Source organism: Pelophylax lessonae (assembly GCF_965119305.1).
Source record: "Pelophylax lessonae genome assembly, chromosome: 3".
NCBI lineage: Eukaryota > Metazoa > Chordata > Amphibia > Anura > Ranidae > Pelophylax > Pelophylax lessonae.
The window spans coordinates 43,355,912-43,371,662 of record NC_138770.1 but is presented as its reverse complement, the minus strand read 5'-3'; the positions used below and the strand labels follow the sequence as shown (position 1 = coordinate 43,371,662).

Below are 15,751 nucleotides of genomic sequence, written 5' to 3'. Positions count from 1 at the left end.
GGAGGTAAGAAGATATTATTTTCTATTTACACACAACGAGGGGAGGTATTGATGTCATTAAATGCCCGTTCCAGCCATTGTATGTGGGGGGTAAATTAAATGATAATTAAAGGTTGGGATTGGGGAAGATTTCTGTAAAATTTTACACAGGAATGATCGTTGCCCCCTCCAGAGACACTATGACGACTTTCACAATCAGAGTCTGAAAGGGACTGAATTTTGGGGGGATGAGATGGTGAACCCGGAGAGGAGAGTGGGCAATTTTATGAAAAGATGTCCAGATGGGCAAAATCCATTTTTCAGCTGAATACATTTGTTCCAGCTAGACATAATATTGATATTGAGCTGTTTGCTTTTGATTCATCTGTTTATGCATTTTTATTGTATTTTTTTTTTATATAGTTTTACCAGTTATTGATGATTATAAATAAAGTTATGAATGAATTTAGTAATATGTGATGATATAGAAGATGTTTTTTAATTATTCTTGGTTATAAATGGTTAAGAAATCTGGACGGGAGTTAGGACCGCTTCAACTGCCAATAACCATCCTAAACAAAGAATGATGTTTTCTAATTGAACACACAACGTATGCCATCAGGTTAGGACAGGCGCCCCTCTCTGTTTACATCTAAGTGGTACCCAGCCTGCGATCCACCGGAGTATCTGCAGCCAGGTGGATTAGCACTTCTCTTTATGCCAGTGTTCCCCATTTACTATGATAGAGGCATCTATTGCTTCATGGGCACCACAAACTGTGGGATTACAAGACCTAGCACACCTAGTCCTCTACATCCAGGGTTTTTTTCTAAGTAAGTGCTGCAAGGTTACCCCAGGAGTTATCTGACATTTTGTTTGGAGAAAGTTATTATTGCAACTATCATGTTGTGGATTCAGATATTTTGTCCATAGTGCAAGCGCTGCCTGAACATTTTTTCTTCATATATTATCCCCTTCAGTGTAAGAAAATTTTCTCTTTTACGGGGCCAGAACATTCTCTTCATTTTGGAGTATAATTCTAGTAAAATAGACCTCTAAACAAACAGCACTGACAATATATAGACAAGACAATGACCATCCTGAGTCTTACCATACATGGCCTACAAAGGGCAATTATTACACCACACAGGCAGCAAAGGGGCAAGCATTACAATATGCAGCCAACACAATGATGGAGTGCAGGGGTCAGGAGAATGGAGCATAGAGCCCCTTACATTGCTGGCCAGAAGAAAGAAAACATTCCCCAGCCTGTATATATAGAGGATAATCCACGCTTGAAGATAATATAGGTTCAAGAAGAAGTTGCCAGCAAAGTCTGATATTGACAGTCAGTAAAAATGATAAAAAGAAGATTCACATGCGGCGCTTAAATAAATCAATCCGTTTCTGCAATAAGGTGCGATCCAAGCTGTTTAACAAAAGGAAATAAATAACAGGCCTGTCATCAAATAGAGCTGGTGTTGGTTCTCTTTATATCAGCCGGATCCACTCAGCAAGGGAGGCAGAGTATAAGAAATCACATATAAAAAAACAAAAAGGGATCTCATGGTGTAGTACACTCGGTAAATGGAAATATATCCAGGAAAACCACTACCAAGAAACCTATAAATAAAACCACACAGCACCTTGGTATGTCCTAACAGGCTGCTTACCAGACACAATAAGCTTGCAGACAATGTTGGTAGGCATAAATTTCATCCAATTAATTGGGTTCCCATCACAGGCAGTCAGCACGGACCAAATATCAGAGTCGGGAGACTCAGCATGATACCAAAAAAAGGGAAATATAGCCCATAGTGTAGTATTCAAAGCATAAATATTGTTAGTAAAAAGAGCCACCACCAAGAAGCCTTGTAGATGGAAACACTCCACACCTCAGTGTGTCCAAACAAGCTGCTTACCAGACACACTGACTTTGGAGCAGACAATCCTGGCAGTGGTGGTCAGCAGGCACGCTGCTAATGGAGCAAATAATCTTGATGGTAATGGACAGCTGAATCCTCATTAAACAGGGTGATTAGGTTCTCATCCCGGACCACACCAAGTATCCAATAGTGTTGACAGTAGATTCAGTGCAAATCCCAAAAAGAAAATAGGCTCATAGTGCAGTATACTTAATTAAAGCACATTTTATTGTGGTAACTTATATGTAAAATCAGTAAAATTGGAAGGTTCACAATCAAAATCTGCGGTATTGGTCTCAATGGCGTGTCCCAGGAACTGCGGGAGGGTCAGCTGACGCATTTCGGCCAATGAGCCGTCGTCTGAGGTACACTCCCACAGTGTAGGCACACCTCTTATAGGGAATAAACCCGATACTTAGGGACGCAGACCACGTCACCTGGTATCTTACACAACGTCCCTCCCTCTGCTAGCCAGCACAACAGGAAGAGGCGGAGATGCGCTCCACGGCCCGGAAGGAACAAGGACTTCTCCAATCTCTTCACTAGAAGTCCAAACAGGAGACGGAGACCACTCCACCAACCGGAAGCAATGAATTCTCCATGAGCTCCACAGTGCCACACCGAGAGAGAAAGACAAAGATGCACCTCAATAGCGGCATGAGTCTCCATTCTAAATACTAAAGGGAAGGTCTCCAACCTCTATTGCAAATAGTTCAAGACTTAATGTAAAGGCTACAGAGAGAAGGCACTTTATATAAATTAAATACACGTAATCAAGAGATATGCACACAGCATTAAATATATTTATAAAATCAGAAAGATATGATAAAATAAAAATAAAAAATAATGTACATGAAAAACTCTGAAACAGTATATCTAATGTGATATATAAATTAAATGTACATTATACCACCAAATATTAAGTACCCTAAATGACATATGTACCATACTCAGTGAGCAAAGACCAAAAAGCACCACTGAATGTCATGGTGTAATACCCAGAATGATACATATATCGTACATAAATCTATCCAGTGAACAGAAATTGTAGTACGCCACTAGATATCTTGATGGATATTAACATTGGGAAAGGAACAATATGGCTAGGAAGCAGATGGCTAATAGAATATGAATCTAAAAAAAGACCATATAGGAACACTTCCCAGCAGGATCAAAAATTAAAAAAATGTATTAAAAAATCGGAAAGTACTTATTTCATTATGGGCAATATGGATGAAAAAACTTTAAAGCACTTGGTCTAAATACCTGTTAACTGTTATTGATGAAACCGTCGATGTCCCAATCAATGTTGAGACCATGGGGGACGTAACTCTGGATGTCAAAGATTTCTTGTTGAATATGGCTGCCCCTCCATTGTGGGGTAATCGTATCAATCCCAATAAAATAGGTACCCATTGGATCTTTATTGTGACACTCAGCATAATGGCGAGAGACACTGTGTTTTGGGAACCCCTTTTTAATATTGGCAACATGCTCACCCACCCTGACATGTAGGGCTCTCACAATTCTCCCCACGTAGTGTAGCCCACATGGGCAGGTGAGCATATAGACCACGTTTTGTGACAAGCAAGTTATAAAAGATTTGATCTCAAGCTCCCTAGCCTATTTGAAGTGGGAGATTCTTTTGTCTTTAATCTTACTAATTTTACAGAAGTTACACTGTCGGCAAGGAAATAAGCTTTTGTGTTGTTGAAAATAGGAATTTTTCACCTTAGGAGCATCCAAAACATTGGGGGTGACAAAAAGCCGCCGGGTGTGACTCCCCTAAAAATCACTTTGGGTTTAGGTGGTAAATTGGGTCCCAAAACGTTATCGTTTTTAAGAACATTCCACTGTTTGGATATAATTCTTTTGATGGCATTGTGTTGACTTGAATAAGAAGTAACCAAAGAGAAATTATGATCTGAAGCAATATCACTTTTAACCCTTGTTGTTAACAATTCGCTTCTATCTTTCTGCCCTACCTCAAAGATGACTGAATCCAAGGCGCTCTCTACATAACCCTTATCTTGGAACTTTTTCATCATGGCGGCTGCTTGTTTTAAAAAATCATCTCAAGAAGTGCAGTTCCGCCTTAGCCTGAGAAACTGGCTCTTAGGTACTGACCTTAGCCAGGTTGGGTGGTGACAGCTGCCCTGACCAATGAAACCATTACGGTCTGTGGGTTTAAAAAAGGTTGAGGTGACAATGGACCCATCTCTGATTTCGATATTAAGATCCAGACAATGGAGGTGTGTATGACTCGCCTCAAATTGAAGGAACATTCCAAGGGAATTATTATTAAGTTGTTCCATAAAAGAGATCAAGAATGGCAAGTTACCATTCCACAGGAGGAGGACGTCGTCTATATACCTGCCCCAGAAGATCAATTCAGACCTCCCGGCAGCATAGACGACGTCCTCCTCCCACTTGGCCATAAATAAATTGGCCATACTTGGGGCAGCCTGTGATGTGTTTCATCATACGTGTCAGAGGATGGAACATACTGAAGGTTCTGAGGAAAATAGAAAAGATGAGGGGTCTCTGAGGAGGTAGTGGGAATAAAGGACTACAGCTGTCAGAAGCAGTTGGGTGCTGGGATGCTTTCACACCCCTCGGTAATGGGCGCCTGCACCACAGATTCTGGGCTCTGCTTGCCCAACTGTGGGTGTGGAACTGGCATAGCGGATGTCACTGGATAGAGGGAATGGAGCTAAGCAGACATGTAGTGGGACTAAAGGACTCTGGGATCTTCTGAGGGTGTACTGCATCTGATGGGCTCTGGGACCCCTGAGGAGATAGTGTAGCTGATAGACATGTGCGATTCAATTCGTTTTGATTTGTTTTTTATACTAAAATGTCATTTTTGGAGATTCAGATACACCCGAAAATAACAAAAATAATGAATGAATCGGTTTCATTCAGAATAATTCTATTTTTAAATTAATTTGATAACATAACTTAAGATCCAAATTCATTGTGGATTGCTGGTTGATAAGGAGCGGATGGCCGCTGTATCCATAACAACCATGATTTATCCACTGTCAACAGAGACCCCCACTGATAGCAGAATGTAAACAAAACAAGTACTGGCATTAAATTAAAAAAGAAAAACTGTGTGGGGGGTCCATCCCAATCCACACCAGGCCCTTTGGGTCTGGTATGGGTTTTAAGGGGAACCTCACGCCAAAATAAGAAAATGGTGTGTGGGTCCCCCCTAAAGTTCATACCAGATCCTTGTCAGAGCATGCAGCCCCGCTGGCCAGGAAAGGGGGGGGGGTGAGTGAGTGCCCCCCTCCTGAATCATATCTGGCCACATACCCACAACATAGGCTAATGCATCCAAAAGGACAATTTATGAAGTGCACATGTCAACTAGCTGAAGAACTTTGTAGGGCCTCTTAAGAAATAATAGGGCTGAACAAATCTGAAAGGTTAGTGGGGCTGCAGGGCTGTGAGGACCCCTGAGGGGGTAGTCAGGCTGCAAGGCTTTGAAGTAAGAGGATGCTTTAGGGCTTATAGTGCTCTTCATCTCTTGATGGTCCTCCCAACCCAGCTGCACTTTTTTTTTTACTTAAAGAACTGCCAGCAAGTGAAAGAATACTTCACTTTACAATCTCACTGGTCAATAAATATGTTGCAGGACGCAAAATAGAACAAAGAAGGACACTTTGTTCTTTGAGGAGGTCTGTTTGCACAGAATCGCCTAATGGGGGTTCAATGCCTTCCCATGACACAAACTTTGGTGGTGCCCGCTGCTGGAATTCAGAACCCCAGGAACCCACTGCCACTGTACAATGTCCTGAATAATACAGAATACTTGACAACCAAGAAAACCGCCCCCCCCCTACTGTCCTCCACCTACCCACACTGGGCTGCTATTGGTGGGAAGAGAATAGACTCCTCCCCCACAGTGCTCTACTCCAGCATCCCCATCCTCCTTCTATCCAATCAAATTCCTTCTCTTACTGCAGGGAGTGACAGTCACATCACTCCTGTCAGCAGGCTGCTGGAGATTGGAGACTTGCAGCCGGAGTTCTGGCAATCATGCTGATTAGTTGGCAAAGTCTGGCCAAAAGTTAGCAAGCTCCCCTTCCTGGACATCATGATGACCCTACATTGACATCACAGCACTGCTTTAGAGCAAACAAGTCAAAGGAAGGATCGTATTTCTCATTCCTTGTCTGCAGATCTAAAACTAATCAAAACCAGTTAGGAAACAAAACAACCCCAACAGAGAAAGGGGAATTTCTGATCCAAGAGGGTTCTGAGACCTCAAAACTGTAGCAAACACTAAGCCGTTCAGGCTAAATGTGTTCCCACAAGAGCAGTAGTTCTTAAATGAACAGCAACCCTACTGTTAACCCCCTCACATCCATATCCTATTATTGTATGACCAATACCATCCAAATAATTCTTACTTTCATTTACCAAAGTTATCTGTTTACAAGGAGACCTGTATAGATCAAATGACGGCACCAATGAGGATGGAGGAGGACCGGAGTCACATGACTGGGAGGATACTAAACCTCACCCTGGAGATCATCTACCTGCTGACCGGAGAGGTGAGGAGGATTCTGGGAGGTCACATGACATCACTCTTATCTCTATTAATAAAACACAGACCTGACCGTAGAGGTGAGGAGGATTCTGGGATTCTAATATGATATTTCTATTGCTTTTCCAATACAGAGATTTCCTCTTCTGAAGTCAAGTGATCACATGGCAATCACATTGCCTTCAGGTGACTCCCTAAAACGTGGGAGACACAACATGCAGAAGATTCTAGAAGTCACCAAGAAGATGATGGAGCTGCTGACAGGAGAGGTGAGCGGTGCCGGGAATTCTGGGACATTATTCAGTAACAGACAAGGGATGTGTCTGGATGGTGACTGTATCATTGTGTGTGTCAGGTTCCTATAAGGTGTCAGGATGTCACTGTCTATTTCTCCATGGAGGAGTGGGAGTATTTAGAAGGACACAAGGATCTCTACAAGGACGTCATGATGGACAATCAGCAGCCTTTAAGTTTTGTATGGAAGGAATTTCCCCGAATTGAGACGATATTGAACCTCAACCTGGAGATCCTCAGCCTGCTGACTGGAGAGGTGAGTGTAATGAAGGGGTTAAATCTAGAAACTCTGTACAGTTGGATAGATAGCAGCATTGCTAACCTCCCATAAGGAAATTTGAACACGGGGCCAAGTTTTGTACTGACACTTCAAAAAAGAACATAAAATTACTATTTTCTGTGCAAAAATCAATATTTAGGATACAAATACGTAGTGCGATTAGCAATGGGTTTAAGGTATACCAAAAGGCAAAAAACGTAACACTCCGTTACCATGAAGGTTAGGTTAATATAACCCAACACAGAGTTACAGAGATTACAGCAAGGAACTCTGCAGACCCTGACATAAAAGGAAACACTGTGGACTCTGGTGTAAAGGAGAACTTTGAGGACTCTGATGTAGGGGGACTGCTGTGGACTCTGATCCAAGGGGGTCTCTGGTCACCATACCCTACTCCTTACACAAGAGCCAACAGAGTTCCCCCGCGCGAGTCCGCAGACATAGTACAGGAGACGGTCAGAAACATTGAATATACTGTAGGAGATATAGATTAGATATGTGATAAGTGTGCAGAAAATAGGCAAAGCTTAATAGGTGAAGAAGACATTAAAAGCAAAGCTTATTTAGGACTTGCTTGCATTTTGAAAAGGGAACACTGTGAACTGGGATGTAAAGGTATACTCTGAGGACTCTGATGTAAGGGGGACTGTTGCAGACTCAGGTATAAAGGGAAACTCTGATCTAAGGGAGTCTCTGGTCACCACAACCCTCTCCTTACACAAGAGTCCACAGAGTTACCCCTTACGTCACTGTCCACAGAGACTGCCGACATAGTACAGGAGATGGTCATAGACTGCAGACATAGTACGGAAGATGGTCAGAAACTGCAGACATAGTACAGGAGATGGTCAGAGACAGCAGACACATATTACAAGAGATTTTCAGAGACTGAATATATACTGTAGGAGATGTAATAGGTGAAGAAGACATTAAAAGCAAAGCTTATTTAGGACTTGCTTGCACTTTTGAAAAGGGAACACTGTGAACTGGGATGTAAAGGAGGACTCTGATGTAAGGGGGACTGCTGCAGACTCAAGTGTAAAGGGAAAATCTTATCTAAGGGTTTCTCTGGTCACCACAGCCCCCTCCTTACACAAAAGTCCACAGAGTTACCCCTTACGTCACAGTCCACAGAGACTGCCAACATAGTACTGTACAGGAGATGGTCAGAGACTGCAGACATAGTACGGGAGATGGTCAGAGACTGCAGACATAGTACGGGAGATGGTCAGAGACTCCAGACATAGTACGGGAGATGGTCAGAGACTGCAGACATAGTATGGGAGATGGTCAGAGACTGCAGACATAGTATGGGAGATGGTCAGAGACTGCAGACATAGTATGGGAGATGGTCAAAGACTGCAGACATAGTATGGGAGATGGTCAAAGACTGCAGACATAGAACAGGCGATGGTCAGAGACTGCAGACATAGTATAGGAGATGGTCAAAGACTGCAGACATAGTACAGGAGATGGTCAGAGACCGCAGACATAGTACGGGAGATGGTCAGAGACTGCAGACACATATCACAAGAGATTATCAGAGACTGTAAATATATACTGTAGGAGATGTAATAGGTGAGGAAGACATTAAAAGCAAAGCTGATTTATGACTTACTTGCACTTTTAGAAACTCCAGTCCTTCAGAGTTATGTACTCCATAATTGATGGCAACAGCCCAACAAATTTGTGAGCATATTCGGGGATCAGAACAAAGCGTAAATGTTGTCATCTCTGAATTCATCTCCAACCACTTGGGAAAATACCATAATAGACATCTTAAGGTGAATCATTTACAGCATCCATGGTATGTTCTCATACTCTGTCCAGTTAGGTGAATTCAGTAATGACAACCTGTAATTCCTGATCCCTGAATACATTTGATAATCTTCCTTACAGCATAAATCCAGAGATGATGAAGTCAAATTCAATTAGACCCCCTCACTCAGTCCTGCTCCGATCCCTCCCTGCTTCAGACGCCAGCTTCTGTTTTGAATCAGATGTGGCGAGCTGGCAAAGGGGTAGGGTTACAGCACTGTACTAAGTACCTGATTGGCTAAGAGGCAGCGGGGGTGAGCAAATGTCACTATCCTCCTACTCAGCTGGATACTGTGGGCAGCTGCAATGCTATTAATTGCTGCCCTGTGTCACCAGAACATCTTTTGTGGATCTCAATTTTCAGGCACTTCCTGCTGTCAATGGGGAGATGGAAGGAGATAGCCCAGGACTCATAGCATGGCCAAGCCTGGTTGGTTTTGAAAATGCACAATTCCAAAGCAGTCCTGCAGAATTTTTTTTTTTCGCTGTCTGTAACGGACATTTATGGACAGTTTGTAAATCATCCGAAATTTGCAAACTGTACGTAAATTTGACGGTGACGGTTGGCAACCCTGTTGGATGGGTTCAGATAAACTTTGTTTTCTGATGTTCTGCTAATCAAAAATAATATACACACAAGTAATATGAATACATAAAGTGTACATACGCTATGATATTTGGTTAAAGCACAAGATGGCAGCATTGGTTATAGAAGAGTGCAATTTCAGCTTTAGTCCAATCAGTGAGACCCATGAATGCCGGGTTCAGGGCTGCTGATAAGGGGGCATCCCTGTTCCTCCTGTACGGGGGCCCAGGTCCCATCAGTTCAGCAGGGGGCCCAGGCAACAGGAGGAATTGAATCATGGACAGGAGAGAGTGACTGGTGCAGTGCAGGGATTACAGGAAGCAATCCCTTGTATAGCCCTCCCTGCAGCAGCATCCTCTCCTCTCCCTCCCACCAGCTTTCAGCTTCTGCGGGGAGAACTACAGGGGATCTGTTCTAATAAATGCCCCATCCCCCCCCCACACCGATTACTTCTGTACATAATCCCTTTCCCCCTGCTGCTTGGCCTCCCCTGTTTGCCCCTCCAGCAGTGCTGATGGCTGCTTTTCCTCTCCCTCACGCCAGCTGCTGCAGGGTTTGGGGAATCGCTTAAAAATGAAGAGGTCAGGTAGGCTGTATGGGGCCCCGTGATTTCTAACAGCAGCCCTGGCCAGGATGCCACGCCCACTGATCGCTAAATCCACAGGTAATATTTACTGGTTGGTCAGCAAGCCTTACTAGTAAAACATTATGGATTCTATTATATTACTCCTAGAAGGAGCTATATATCTGACCACGTTGTAATGACATCATTGGATGAAGATGTCTGTCCTTTGCTGAATCAGACACATTGTGGCCAATCCCTGGTGAATAAATATAGACCTGACCATAGAGGTGGAGGATTATGGGAGAGTTATGTTTATCTTTGTATAACACAGAACCGTAAAGTATTAACCAAGAAATCTGCAAGAAGATCTCATAATATGACCACAAGATCCTCAAAAACCCAGAATCCCACCACCATCCCACAACCTCCACCCCTAATCCCTACAAGACAGAACACACAGAAGGTTCTAGAAGTCACAAGAAAGATGATGGAGCTGCTGACAGGAGAGGTGAGCGGTGCTGGGAATTCTGGGACATTATCCAGTAACAGACAAGGGATGTGTCTGGATGGTGACTGTATCATTGTGTGTGTCAGGTTCCTATAAGGTGTCAGGATGTCACTGTCTATTTCTCCATGGAGGAGTGGGAGTATTTAGAAGGACACAAGGATCTCTACAAGGACATCATGATGGACAATCAGTCGCCCCTCACATCACCGGGTAAGAGGAGACTTTATTGTAAAGGAGAGAGCAGTACGGAGGGTCCACCTAGATCCCCCATCATCTCATAAACACATAGAAACAGTGTATTCAGTCTCAGGAGATGGGAAGCAGCGGTGTAGGACCTCTGCAGCTTGTCTAGGTAAAGGCCACCACTGATTGTTGAATACCAATATTTTGAGTCCTGACCCTTACAGTGTATAATTTATATTGCACGTTATTTAGTCCTGATACCTGCACTATATACTCTATTGCACATTACTCACTCTTGACCCCTGCACTATATACTCTATTGCACATTACTCACTCCTGACCCCTGCACTATATACACTGTTTTTTAGTATGAAAAGAAATCCGGAACACAAAAGCTTGTTTATTGCAATTTATTCCAGCAAAGGCAGCAATGTGAACATGGAAATTCTAACTTGTTTCGAGTGTAGCCTTACTCATAGCTACAGCCGAAATGCGTTAGCATTTCCATGTTCATATTGCTGCCTTCGCTGGAATAAACTGTATTAAGAAGAAGCTTTCATGCGCCGGCTTTCTTTTCATACTTAATTGTTTTTGGATGTTACGGCCTACAAACGACACTCAACCCTGAATTGATTCATCAGCGGTTTCAGCTTGGGTGAGTTCCTGCATACTACTATACACACTTGTACGTTACATCATTTTAATATTATATTGCCCTAACTGTTGTACCCTATATGTAATCCCCCTCATGATTGTCACTGTTTAAAAAACAGTTCTCGTTGTTTCCTCACTCTATCTGACTAAGGTTCATGAATAAAGAAATGAACTGGTAGGAGATCAGAGGACCCATTTACTAGTTACCTTGAGGGTGGAATTGTAAGATCCTCAGAGACAAAGCTGCCTGATGTGGGTATTCCTGGTTTAGGGGAACCAATCTGCTCATGTCTAGTAATAATCTTTTTATTTCTATTTTAGTACATAGACGGAAGATGAGGAAAACTTCAGAGTGTCCCACTTTGTCTCCAGACTGTAAAGCAGAACATAAGGACATCACACTTTATAGTCCAGAAAAAAACTCAAATGTCCATCCGGCACCACACAGTGTAGATGGACCATCGTATTCCTCTTATCCTGAGGAACCTCCGACTGTGAGGGACAGTGCCGGACCATCGTATTCCTCTTATCCTGAGGAACCTCCGACTGTGAGGGACGGTGCCGGACCATCATATTCCTCTTATCCTGGGGAACCTCCGACTGTGAGGGACAGCGCCGTTCTTCCAACAGATAAGAGGTTTTCCTGTACTGAGTGTGGAAAGTGTTTCCATTTTCAATCCCGTCTTAATATGCATAAAAAAACTCACACAGGTGAGAAGCCACATTCATGCCCAGAGTGCGGGAAATGTTTTACAGCGAAGTCAAGTCTTTTCAGACATCAGAGATCTCACAAGGTGGAGAAGTTGTTGTATACCTGCCCTGAGTGCGGGGTATGTTTTTCAAGAAAGTCACATTTTTACAGACATCAGAAATCTCACATGAGGGCTAGGCGGTATTCCTGTCCTGAGTGTGGCCAATGTTTTCCACGGAAGTCCACTCTTTACAAACATCAGAAATCTCACATAGGGGAGAAGCCGTTTTCTTGTCCTGAGTGCAAGAAATGTTTTTCGCTGCAGTGTCATCTTTACAGCCATCAGAGAATGCACACGGGGGAGAAGCCATATTCTTGCCCTGATTGTGGGAAATGTTTTTCACATGTCTCTAATCTTTACCAACATCAGAGATTGCACAAGGGTGAGAAGCCGTATTCCTGTCCTGAGTGTGGGAAATGTTTTACAAGGAAGCCACATCTTTACAGACATCAGAGATCTCACACAGGGGAGAAGCCATATTCCTGTCCTGAGTGCGGGAGATCTTTTTCAGATAAGTACAATCTTTACAGCCATCAGAGATCTCACACGGGGGAGAAGCCATATTTATGTACTGAGTGCGGCAAATGTTTTTCAGTGAAGTCCACTCTTTACAGCCATCAGAGGTCTCACACGGGGGTAAAGCCGTATTCCTGTTCTGATTGCGGGAAATGTTTTTCAACTATATCACATTTTTACATCCATCAGAGATTGCACAGAGGGGAGAAGCCACATTCCTGTTCTGAGTGTGGGAAATGTTTTTCATCAAAGGCACATCTTTGCAGCCATCTGAGATTGCACACGGGGGAGAAGCCATATTCTTGTCCTGATTGTGGGAAACATTTTTCACATATGTCCAATCTTTACAAACATCAGAGATATCACAAGGGGGAGAAGGCACTTTCCTGTCCTGAGTGATGAAATGTTTACTCAGTGAAGTCCTGTCTTCCTGTACATCAGGGATCTCACACAACCCTCAAGGTGTATTCATGCCTTGAGTGCGGGAAATGTCTTCTATATGAATATTGCTGGACATCACAGCTCTCATGTGGGGAAATAGCACACCCTGATATACACTTCAGATATACTCCATGGCTGATCTTCATCATGTAAGAAACACTTCATAAGGAAATCAGAGTTCACCAAAGACATTAATGATGAGTTGTATGGTTTTGGCCACTGATAGCAGGAGAAAAATAAAAATGGATTCATTACCTTTTTTTGGCTGAGTACATTTTGTGGTGTAAGCTTTCACTTACCTGAAGAGTTATAGTGCAAAAAAGCATTCACCAGAGTAAGTGCAGTGTCACTATGCAGTGAACATGTATAGTGGCTGGCTGCTCTGATATCACTGTATGTCAGTGCTACCAGCCATTATCTCTTATTCCTACCACAGGGACAACCAGCAAATGGTTGTTAAGGAGTAGGCGGCCACTGCATTCTTACCAACCATGACTCATCTGCTGTCAGAATGTATACGAAGAATTGCTGGCATTAAAAAAATTAAAGTGTAGCCCCCCCCCAGTCCATTTTTCAGACTCATAGGGTCTGGTATGGATTTTGATGGGAACCCCACACCAACATTTGTTTGAATAAAGTACTCTTTTTTGGGGGTATTTTGTACCCCATACTTATTCACATGGAAGGGACAGGATCTGGGGGCCCCCTTGTTTAAAATGTCTTCCAGATTCCATAAGTCCATACCCCCCCCCCCCCCCCCGCACTTCCACAACCACCAAGCCATGGTTGTGGGGAAGATGCCCTTGTCCTTATCAACATGGGTATAAGGTACTTTGGGGAGAAGTCCCCCAAAGCAGCCCCACATGTTGGGGGGGCATGTGGCCTGGTATGGTTCAGGAGCAGAAGGGTGCTCGTTTGTCCACCCTCTTCCTGGCCTGCATGCTCAGATAAACATCTTGTATGGATTATAGGGGGGACCCACGCAATTTTTTTTTTTTTTTTTACATTTTGGCATGGGGTTCCCCTCAAAATCCATAACAGACCCAAAGGGCCTGTGTGGGAGCCCCAGTTGGTTTTTAAAGAAAAAAAATGTAAATTCAGCAATTCTATTTACTGGTTGTAAAGGATACTGACAGCCGCAGGCTTCTTAACGGCCAGTTATTCACTGGTTGTTAAGGACGCTGGCTACCATCAGCATTAAAATACTGCTAGCTTCCACTACTAATATACCGCATCACTTCATGAAATAGCTCATGTGGTATTTTAGTAGCGTTTTTTTAGTGAATTGCAAAAAATTCTTAAGATGTATTTTACTGCAGTTCTTAAAGCTTTAGATATCAGTTTGTGAATTGAGTCTATTGTCCTTAATCACTGCCACACCAGTTACAGTGACTCTGATCACTGCCACAGCAGTCATATTGTCCCTGATCACCGCCACACCATTGGCAATGTCACCACACCAAGCTATGATGTCCATGATAGTCATCACACCAGTCCCAGTGTCACCTGACCAGTGTAAGTCAGAAGCAGTGTTCATGATCGCTGACAGACTAGTCCCCAATGTCACCAGACCAGTGTTCCTGCTCGCTTCTACACAAATTCCAGATGACCATATCAGTGTAGTGTTGCTTCTGCATGCTGCCTGTACTGACCCTGGCCTGTTTACTAACCATGTTTCTGCCTGTTGTCTGGACCAATCCTTTGTGTTTTCGTGTCCGTATCTTTGCCTGCAGTCTAAAATGACCCATCTGCATGTCTGGCTGACTGACTATGTTTGTGCGAGACACCAGTCCCCCCCCTGTAGACAACTGCACTCCTGGAACCACAGAAACTCTCTTGTTCTTTCTTTAGTTTCCTGTACTTCCTTGCAAGTAATTCTGGCCTTCATCGGGGCATCCACATACCAGGAGGCTAGGCTTGCTTGGCTTATAGGAATGGGTACGGCTATAGGTGACGGTACACTAAGCTATATTCCCTGACCACTAGTATAGAGGCAACTATTACAGTACATTGTTTTTTTTATATGTAGCACCCTCTAGTGTGTGCTACTAGAGTTGAGAGTTACATATTCTGGCCAGGAATAAGCAGAGTCACTGAATTGGGTCAGGGTTACTAGAGGCTAGGGCTGGATGACTCATCCTGGAAGCTCCCTGGTGCCTTCCCCTAGTGTCTGGAAAGTTGGAGAACTAGAGGGTGGGGGTTAGGAGGAGCTGCCATGAAGGCTTGCAGGGGACTGGGACATAGGCCATTGCAGCAGGGTAGTCGGGCGGAAGATGGAGAAGCAGTGCAGAGGAGAGGCTGTCAGTGGCCCTTGAGGGACCCTTTACTGGGAGAGAGAGGGGCGAGCTCAGGAAAGCTGGCCTGGAAGGATCCTGACACAGGAGGTGGTGGAAGCATTCATGCCGGAGAGGCAGCGGGAAGGAGCAAGTAGTCGCAGTAAGTAGATCAGCACAGTGCAGGGACAGATAATGGGAGGGTCTGCCATCTGAAGCAGGTCTCTTTTGAAGACCGCATAGTGCCAAGTCTTAATCTAACCTTGCCCTGCGAGGTCTCCATGGTGTGTGTCAGTTGGGCAGGACTGGGGCAGAGAGTCAGCCAGGAGGACAATGAGCCAGGAGTGGCTAGTGGTAGCTAGGTGGGCTAGCATACTGCAAGCCAGTGGAGCTGGGATCAGAGGCCGCAGAAAGGCAGA

At 43.8% G+C, this 15,751-nt stretch overlaps 4 protein-coding genes and 1 pseudogene across 5 annotated transcripts in view; 3 read left to right on the top strand and 2 right to left on the bottom strand.

Annotated features, from left to right (window-relative positions):
- Positions 1 to 7,098, top strand: part of LOC309550764 (oocyte zinc finger protein XlCOF29-like) — a 251,054-nt gene extending 243,956 nt beyond the window's left edge. The window contains exons 4-6 of the mRNA XM_082251099.1: positions 6,356 to 6,469; positions 6,597 to 6,731; positions 6,818 to 7,098. Of these exons, the coding sequence (XP_082107225.1) occupies positions 6,356 to 6,469; positions 6,597 to 6,731; positions 6,818 to 7,087 (519 nt within the window). The 3' untranslated portion in view covers positions 7,088 to 7,098. The remainder of the gene's footprint in view (positions 1 to 6,355; positions 6,470 to 6,596; positions 6,732 to 6,817) is intronic.
- LOC309550683 (uncharacterized protein) overlaps positions 1 to 15,751 on the bottom strand; it is a 3,164,715-nt gene that overhangs the window by 504,729 nt on the left and 2,644,235 nt on the right. The gene's annotated exons all lie outside the window — the stretch shown is intronic.
- The window catches only part of LOC309550793, a 1,525,103-nt pseudogene that overhangs the window by 576,670 nt on the left and 932,682 nt on the right, over positions 1 to 15,751 (top strand). The gene's annotated exons all lie outside the window — the stretch shown is intronic.
- The window catches only part of LOC309550051 (uncharacterized protein), a gene marked incomplete at its 3' end in the record, with an annotated part of 103,414 nt that overhangs the window by 53,506 nt on the left and 34,157 nt on the right, over positions 1 to 15,751 (bottom strand). The window lies entirely within an intron of this gene.
- On the top strand, positions 8,704 to 13,210 carry LOC309550050 (uncharacterized protein; the record flags this gene model as incomplete). Its single annotated transcript, XM_082250517.1, has 2 exons — positions 8,704 to 8,843; positions 11,856 to 13,210. The coding sequence occupies 2 exons, from the start codon at positions 8,704 to 8,706 to the stop codon at positions 13,015 to 13,017; spliced, it is 1,302 nt and encodes a 433-aa protein (XP_082106643.1). The 3' UTR covers positions 13,018 to 13,210.